Source organism: Neoarius graeffei, chromosome 4 (genome assembly GCF_027579695.1).
Source record: "Neoarius graeffei isolate fNeoGra1 chromosome 4, fNeoGra1.pri, whole genome shotgun sequence".
Lineage (NCBI taxonomy): Eukaryota > Metazoa > Chordata > Actinopteri > Siluriformes > Ariidae > Neoarius > Neoarius graeffei.
Window position 1 is genome coordinate 112,569,448 of NC_083572.1, and position 9,477 is coordinate 112,578,924.

Below are 9,477 nucleotides of genomic sequence, written 5' to 3' on the forward strand. Positions count from 1 at the left end.
AGTTCATTTCCTCCCTGACCAGCCCGCTGGACAAACTCAAGACGCTATGGAAAAAGACAGAGAGGCACTGACAGCAGAGATGGAAAAAAGGAGTCCGAACATGACGTTTATTAATGACGCTATGGATCGTACGTTTCCCTTGAGGAGGAAGGAAATAGTTGACCAGGAACCCGGTGTTGATCTGGTGAAGCGCAGATGGCCAGCACTTTTCATGGAATACCAGGTTAGTCTGTGTCGCATGTTAAATGTTACTGGAGAGAAGGGAAGAGAAGTCACCCAATCAAGCTTCGAACCCTGGTCTCAAGGGTGCCAAACATGTGCTCTGACTGCAATGCCAAAGAGCCAAGCTTATTAATATGGCGGTCAGAACACATATTTGGTATGCTAGACACCCTGGTACAAAGCCGAGTGGGGTGACCTCCTCTCCCTTTGCCAGTTACACTGCTTCCAAAACCTTTTTTCAAAACCATCCATCTTGACATGCACATACTGTCCAACTTAGTAATGTTTCTTTCAAGATCTCACACACTTTCATTCACATTCACAAAATCTTTACTAACCTTGTTGTTTTCACTGTATTCCTCTACAGGTGAATTGTGAATTTCACAGAATCACTATGGTTGACCTGCAAAGAAAATTCCTTGGTTTCCTGGAAACTCACACCCCTAAAATCCTGAAGATGTATCGAACCAGAAGAACACACTTCGGTGAGGAGATGCAGAAACTCCTTGACTCGTTGGATAAGGAGGTAAGAAGGAAGACATGTAGTCAATGTAGTTTTTCTTGTCTCTCTCAATCTCCCCCGCTTTGTGAATGATGTTAGTGCTTTTGGGAGGGTAGTGTTAATGGTCAAAGATGACAACAGTCAAAGACAACGGATTATAACAAATATGAAACTTTACTCAGTCACTCAACAAAAAAACATTCTAACGTAGCTGAAGGTGTTGTGCTCTTCGCATCCAACTTGGTAAGCTTGTGAGACAATTGCTCCCAACTGATGCATAGTGTCTTTCATTTTATTGTACAGTACCAATATAGAGAGGCATCTGCTAGGCCATAAATGCACTTCTTCCGACTCCACAGAAATCCTTGCCTCTGAGCCTCTACTGGTGGACGAATGTAGATGTTTCAAGTCAAAGACGACACTGTAGCTGTATGTGTAACAGAGTGTATGTAAGTGTAATATGTTTGGTGAGAGGGGCACGGGGGTGAGTGTGTCTTGGTGGAGAGGGGCACGGGGGTGAGTGTGTCTTGGTGGCATGTTGTGATAGCAGTAAAGTATGTGAAGTGCAGTTTTGTTTGTGGGTGGGGGACATGCTGTCACATATCCACTCATACACACATTCATTCACTTTCTCTCTCACACACACACTTACACAGTCACTCTTGACTTTCATACACACTCATTCATGTACTCACTCACCCAATCCCTTTCTCTTGACTCACTGACATGCACAAACAGTATGCAAATCAGTTTCGCCTCTTTCACTGATGAATGCTGATGGTCTCTGTCTCTATCTGCCGCCCTCTCCAGACATCTGACATCTCTGGACACAGAAAAGCTGTAGCCCTCAGAGGACTTCCGCTCTTTGTCAGGGATTATGGAGCAGTGAAGATCCTGAAAACATGCTTGGTAAGTACATGTTTTACAGGTGTATGGATATTCTCATTCGCCTGGGTTTTTTTATATCCTTGAAACATGGAGCATCGGGGATATTATGGTTTTGGTCCGACCGCTGCCGTATATTTTTCGTATTAACACGATAACTTTTGAACAGGTGGACGGATGTGGCTCAGATTTTGTATGCTGACACTCAGCAATAGGGACATGGACTAATTCGATTTTGGAGGCCTACGCTTTCAAGATGGCCGACTTTCAAGATGGCCGACTCGTATATTTTTCGTGTTAATGCGATAACTTTTGAATGGGTGGATGGATTAAAGTTTAGGGCACATCCATAGAGTTGCAATGGCAGGAAGATGTTAGCAGCAGGAAACAGTTGTGGTTGGTGCAGTCAAGGTCTTTACTTTAGATATTTTATTTATGTGAAAAACCTTCAAGAAATATAAATATATAGAGAAAACACAACAATTATTTAGTTAATGTGCGAAAATGCAATGGTCTTGTGCAAATATGCATGTACAAAATATACTATGCCAATGTACAAATACGCCTTAAAATATTAATGCAGAAATAGACTTGTATGAAATTACATTTTACACTACAAGCCAGATTAAATATGACATTGTAGAAAAATAGAATTACTTTAGCACACTTTAAATTTACAAGGGAATAAACTACCAAGAGAAGAGGCATACAACTGGCCTACACAAGCCATTTCAGAATCAGACTTTATTGGCCAAGTATACTTTCGTATACAAGGAATTGGTCTTCAGCTGAGCTCTCTCTAAAAACAAATGGGGTTTCTACAAAACGGAACTTGGAGCGTGACGAAATTTGACACACCTTTCCTTTCGGCCGCTGAGCAATTTAATCAGCGCTCACCTGTCATTCTTTGGATCTCGTGTCCTCTGCTCGCACGAACTGGTTTCTGCTCCGGCAAATCTTGTCTCTGCTGGCTACCGTGGAGCTCTACCTCCATGCATTGGACTCCGACCTCGATGACTTCATCCCCGCTTCCCAGCCTGGTCCTCCGTCTTCTCTGCCCAGTGAGCCTCCCTGCTGGCTCCCCCACCTCTACTCACCCACTCACCAGGGCTCCGCTTCCCAGCCAAGCTCTGCTGCTCCTCCACCCCGCGGACGTCCCCGCCAAGGACTCGCCTCCCGCTCGCCAGGACCGCGCCGACCGGGCAACTGCCCCTCCAGCTTCCCCTCGCCGCGGCTCCACCTCACGTGCGTGGAAGTCACCCTGGCGGCTTCCCGCTGCCTCAGCACTGCGGGCGTCCGAGCCACGGTCCCAGCTAAGCGTAGCGGTGTGCCAGGTCTTGCCACGCTTCTTCTCCTGCCCCATTCCGTGGGTCGGTGCACTCCTCGGCGTCTTGTTGGAGCCCCGCCGTGCAGGTCCACATCGCCGACACAGTCACTTAGCTCTGGGGTGAGTTGAGGTGTCGGGGGATTTGCTTCTCCTCATCTGCATGGAAGGATACCCTTGTCCACCTGCTCCAGAGGGATGATTCTGGCTGCCTGCTTCTGCCATCCACTGTTGGTTTTTTCTCCTCTGCTCCTCCCCTTCTCCAGGGATGACTGAGGGCCAGGCTAAGGCTGCCTCCTGCTCTCTCCTGCCTGCGATTCCTCCGTGCCGACCGTGCCTGGTCTCGACCCTCCCGCGCGGCTGTCTGGGGCCCGCCGGTCTCCTGCTTCCTCGTTTGCGGTGGCATCCCAAGTGCCCGCCCTTGATTCCCCAACGCTGCTCTCCTTGCTGAACCAGGGTGCTGTGCTGCTGCCTCCCTCCGCGGCGACCACCTCGCTGCTCCCTACCCTCCCCCTCTCCATCCCTCAGTCTCGGACCGCATTTGCCCCTGACCCCCACCCACGCAGATGCCCGCGGCACCCGCATTACCTTCCCCCCTTCAATGGAGCCGTGCCACCACCCCCTGCCTAGTTTCAGCAGTGGTGTTCTCCAAACCCCCCTTCCCGGTGTATTGCATTAACCCCATTGGGGTCGCTACTCGAAAGTATTCAGGAAAGAGGCTCATCGTTGACCTCTCCGCTCCCCATAACGGTCCCCAAGGAAAAAGTTAACCGCATCATCATGATTATTTACGGCTTCTTGGCTTGTCCAACTCAGACTAAGCACAACCTCCTGTCTTTACTCGGCCATGTCAACTTTGCTATCCGGGTCACCCCCCAGGGCAGGGCTATCATTTCCCATCTTTTGACGGCCGCGCACTCCATTCTGGCCCTGGAAGATTCCGTTTCGCTCGACGGTCAGTGCTTTCGGGATCTGGAGATGTGGCACCTGTTTCTCCTACAATGGAATGGCTTGTCCATGTTTTACGATGACCGCATTTCTCCGTGGAGCTCTGCCTTTTCATTGATGCCACACCCTCAGACGGGTTCAGCGGCTTTTACGATGGTCACTGGTTCACCGGCTCATGGCCCCTCGAGCTCACCAACCTGCCCCCGGATGTGGCTTCCTCGGCAGCGTTCAAGGTCTACCCCATGGTTGTCACCGTGCTGTCCGTGCTCCTGGACCCTTCTAAGCTATGCCCCAGTAGAGAAGGGTACTACTATGCGTTAGCTTAGACTTCACAATTCCCGCCATGCGAGCTCGATACCCTGTTTAGCACTAGTGATCACTCCAGCCAGCACAGGTGGCTCTCCAGCAAGACCTGGCTGATCCAGAGAAGCGCGCTTAGCCCTATTATGCCCATATTGCATATTCTCCGAGATCGAGCTCTCGCGCTTCTCGGGTGCTCATGTCCCGCTGTGACCCGTGTAGCACTTTCTGATCGCCCGGCACGCGCAGGTAGTTCTCCTCTGAGACCGCTCGCTCAAGAGAAGCTCTTAGAATGTATGCATATATGTCTATCCAAAATTCGGATGGTGAACTAGTGAAACAACAAAAGTACGTTCAGTGGTGCAGAATCTTGTGGTCAGATGGTGGTGACCAACTTATTGGCTCTTCAGGAGAGTGATGGAAGTGGGAAAGAAACTGTTCTTGTGCCTGGTAGTTTAGGTCCGCAGGGATCTGTAGCATCTACCAGAGGGTATGAGGTTGAAGAGTGTATGTGCAGGGTGTGTGGGGTCTTTGACGATGTTGTCTGCTCTCTTCCTGATCCTGGCAGAGTACAGGTCCTGTAAGGAGGGCAGGGGGCCCCAATTATCTTTTCAGCCATCCTGACTGTGCGCTGTTAGCCTGATGCATCACCCTTGACACTTTGTGGAAACCGTCTGAGCGCACAGCACTGGGATTCGCTCGGGCATAGCCTAGGTTTGTTCTGGATTTAAATTCTCGATGTTGGGAATCGTTGCCAACACAATGCATGGCTTTGTCCGTTCTCTAATCTACTGCTTTGTTTACTGCTGTGCTGAACAGCAAAAGACGCTTGAGTTTCGCTTATGTGTTACTTGGACTTCCGGGTCACGGTGTTCTAGGAATCCTTGACGTAGTCGCAAAGTGAAATGAAATTGAAATGGAGCACTAGGTGGCGCAGCCTGGCTAGTGCGCTGTATTCTGCATCTGTCCTTTTTAGTGGCTGACCCAACCCAGACGGTGATAGATGTGCCAAGGATGGATTCGACTGTAGCAGTGTAGAAGATGACTCACAGCTCTCTTGGTAGACCATATTTACTCAGTTGGCTCACAATGTACATCCTCTGCTGAGCTTTTTTGAGGATGGTGTTTCCCATGAACTTGATTGAGTTCACCATTGATACTGGGCTGTTTCATATTGTGAGGGGAGGCAGTACTTTGGGGTGCTTACTGAAGTCCACAACCATCTCCACAATCTGAAGTGTTAAGCTCCAGGTTATGTTGACTGTACCAGAGCACCAGTCTCTCAAACTCCCGCTGATATGCAGTTTCATCACCATCATCACCTGCTAGAGTTGCACTCTATGCCCATCTGCAACTCACATCACTTGAACATCTACTGAGAGATGTGATACTAACGGCAAGGACTATTGATACTAGGACAGGTCATTCACATCAAAACGTGTAGTACGGCCCAAAGCTCACTAGAGTGGCCACACCTCCAGTCGTCGCGGTAATCCTGGCAGCCATCTTTTGTATGTAGACAGTTGCTCTGCAGTCCATGTAAATCAATGGAGAAACGACCTGTCTCTTTCAAGAGTTGGCTTAATACTGTAAAAAAAATCCATTAAACAAGGACAGTATTTGAAATGCCTGACTAAATAACTGTTGTTTTTTTTTAAGAAAAAAATATAATAAGTCATATGATTTAGGTAGATATTTAGCCAGGTATTTCAAATAGTTGTGTGTTTTATTGTGTCAAAGGATATTTCCACAGTTTTGAGTCAGTCAGTCACTTTTTGACAGAGGTGGGCCCTCTCTCCATTGATTTACTCTGACAGCCCAGCACAGGTCTACCTACAGAAGATGGTGGCGACACTGGCCACCTTCCGGTACTGTCAGGCAATGACATGTCCACTCGTGTTTTATACAACCTATTTGGTACGGCCATGGACACTATTTTTAAGGGAAAAGTGACCCAGACCGTAGATACATGTTTATGACCCAGACACATTGATCTCGCCACGAATTTGGTCACATGGTTCATGAAATGGACGAAAATTAAGTTTTTGGGTCTCCATAATCCAGATGTTCGGCCAGATTTGACCATATATGGTGACTTATTTCGGAAGCCATTTTTCAGAACAGCTACCTGAGGTGAGGTGTTTTATTATATCTATGACTACCTGTCACCATAATCCCCCTAAAATGGCATCCAATGCACCCCTATGGCCCAATGGAGGGGCCCATGGAACAGCATTCCGTACTACACGTTTGGCAATGCATTTCCTGGCCAGTAAGCCGTCTTAGGATCTATGGTCTTTGCTAAGGGTTCTCGAACACCTTGACATGTGACTCCTTGGTCAACTGGTGAAGGAAGGGTCTAGAGAAGTATATACAACCACTAGATTCCCTCATACCAACCAGAAAAGAAAATGCTCCTTGGAATAGAGTGAAGAAGTCCAGATGCCTACAACTAAACTTTTTTTTTTTGCCTTGTTGCTCAACAGAACACTGATCCAGAAGAACAACACACCAAAGGTGTGAGAATGGCAGTCCTGACTGTGGTCGAGGACGATGGCGGGGCTACAGCTTCACCTCACGTGGAGGACTTCGCAATAGTGCTTGAAGAATGTGTGGTAATCCACAATATTAAGAATTTGCCTTCTGCGTTTTCCTTATTTTTTGGATTGTTATATGTGCTAAATTTCCAGTACCCCAAGGAATTGAAGTACACGTGTGAAATAATTCAGAAAGTCTTTCTTGGTCTTGGGGATGACTGCTCTGCCAGAGCTCAATCATTCAAAAACAAACTGTTACGGTAGCTACTGGCTGAATTTGTAAAATTCATTGCCTGGTGTGCAATGGAGGACTTCACAATAGTGCTTGAAGAATGTGTGGTAATCCACAACATTTAAGAATTTGCCTTCTGCGTTTTCCTTATTTTTCAGATTGTTATGTGCTCAATTCCTTGGGGTACTGGAAATTAAATTACACGTGTGAAATAATTCAAAGTCTTTCTTGGTCTTGGGGATAACTGCTCTACCAGAGCTCAATCATTCAAAGACAAACTGTTACAGTAGCTACTGGCTGAATTTGTAAAATTCATTGCCTGGTGTGTAGTTAATTGCCTGGTTCACTGTGGATTGTACGTTTGAAGTTTTATGTTTTATACACTATTTTTTCCTGTGCAGCCTGTTGCTGTGAACGTGTTTTTTCATATGGCAATTTGTGATGCTGAGATGAAATGGGACACCTCGGTCATGTGACAGTGGCTGTTTTTGTATCAGTAACCAAAGATGTACCCTTTTAAAGGGACTGTGCACTTTTTTTTTTACACTTAAAGCCCTTTTTTCAGTCATCGCGTCATCAAGTACAACGAGCAAATGTGATTTCTGTTCAAATGCACCTGTTTGAAGATTTTGTGCTACTTGGTAGCAGCTGGACCATATGGACAATCACTCCAAAAATGGATTAAACTTTCGTTTACAAAGTTGTGAAACTCACCGAGTGGTCAGGGGTGTTCGCTGTTAAGACTCTGGATGATAGAAATGGATGTCTAGTGAACTCTGGTAAGTGTAGCAGAAGATATTGCCGCAGCAAAAGACTACAAAGGCATTCTTGAACAATTCTGACAGTGGCGGGAGTAAACTCAAGACCCTTCAGCAGAAAGAGAAGAGTCGCTTCCGTGAAAACAAACCGACAATGAGGAAGAATGGAAGTACTGTTCCACAGGTGCCATTTTTTACAAGTTCTGGCTGTACTGTAGCTTGTTTTGCTCAAGAGTCTTTGGTTTTCCTGCAAGTTGCTGTTCTTATGGTTGCTGCACAAGAACTTGGATTAAACCTTTTGGAAAGCTGCTATTTCGCCGCAATTTTTTTGTAAGAGTATCAGTGAGCACCCCTGGCCACTCGGTGAGTTTCACGTCTTTGTAAATGGAAGTTTAATCAGTTTTTGGAGTGATTGTCAATATGGTCTGGCTGCTACCAAGTAGCACAAAGTCTTCACACAGGTGTATTTGAACAAAAATCACATTTGCTTGTTGTACTTGATGACGAGATGACTGAAAACGGGGCTTTAAGTGTAAAAAAGCGCACTGTTCCTTTAAATTTACAGGGTTTATTTTTTTGTTTGTGCTTTGCATTATTTTTGCCTAGTTAACTGTTTTCAAATGGCAATCTTTGATGTTGAAACAGGGGTCACGTCTGTCATGTGACCGTGGCTATTTGTGTATCAGTAACCAGAGATGTACCCATTTGTCTTTTGTAATCTTTTTGCCTCACTGTGCATTACTTGAAGGTGCCGAAGCTCAGCTCTTCGAATAAAGTTCTCTCTGACTAAAAAAATGTACCGTCATTTGCAAGTAAGAAAATAGGAATTCACAAATTAAGTGATTGCATGTGATCAATGAAATCCTTAATGATCAATTATCGATTAATCGGTTAATCATGCCCATCCCTAGTCTAAATTGCTTCAGCAAGTAACAAAACCTGCCAAAGAAGTCAAACATTTAACGATTTTAGTGTTACGGGAAAACACATTTTTAGTGTTACAGTAAGTTCAATTATTGAGTTCAGGCAACATTAGCATCTTTGTAGTTACTGGGTTTTATGTGTTTGGTCCACTTATGTTTGAACTCAATCTGAGTTACAGACAAAAAGTTCTGTTTACTCAAAAATCTGTATGCATAATGTTGAATCATTTTTTTAAGTTGAAGTTTGAAACTCAATAATCTGAGTTTCAGAAAGTGTTCCATTAACTTCAAGTATTGAGTACAGGGAACATAACAGTCTCCGTTGTAGTTACTGAGTTTAGTGTGTTTGGTCCACTTAAGTTTGAACTCAATAATCTGAGTTGCTGACAAAAAGTTCTGTTTACTCAAAAATCTGTATGCATAATGTTGAATAATTTTTTTTAAGTTAAAGTCACTTAAGTTTTTTTACAGTGTGGGCCAGGACGGCTTGCCGTCATTGATGGAACAACGAATTCCGAATTATACCAGCGAATTCTAAAGGAAAATGTCAGGACATCTGTCCATGAACTGAATCTCAAGAGAAGGTGGGTCATGCAGCAAGACAACGACCCTAAGCACACAAGTCGTTCTACCAAAGAATGGTTAAAGAAGAATAAAGTTAATGTTTTGGAATGGCCAAGTCAAAGTCCTGACCTTAATCCAATCGAAATGTTGCGGAAGGACCTGAAGCGAGCAGTTCATGTGAGGAAACCCACCAGCATTCCAGCATAAGAACCTTATCCCATCTGTGAAACATGGTGGTGGTAGTATCATGGTTTGGGCCTCTTTTGCTGCATCTGGGCCAGG

General features: G+C 45.5%; 1 protein-coding gene across 2 annotated transcripts; it reads left to right on the forward strand.

The window, feature by feature from the left end:
* Window position 1: 1 nt before the first annotated feature.
* On the forward strand, window positions 2-7,024 carry LOC132885495 (uncharacterized). Of its 2 annotated transcripts, XM_060920211.1 has the most exons (5): window positions 2-223; window positions 590-748; window positions 1,084-1,173; window positions 1,535-1,633; window positions 6,668-7,024. In XM_060920211.1, the coding sequence occupies exons 1-5, from the start codon at window positions 47-49 to the stop codon at window positions 6,980-6,982; spliced, it is 840 nt and encodes a 279-aa protein (XP_060776194.1). In that variant the 5' UTR covers window positions 2-46; the 3' UTR covers window positions 6,983-7,024. The 2 variants fall into 2 exon arrangements, with proteins under 2 accessions (XP_060776194.1, XP_060776195.1); XM_060920212.1 differs by lacking the exon at window positions 1,084-1,173.
* The last annotated feature ends 2,453 nt before the right edge of the window (window positions 7,025-9,477 follow it).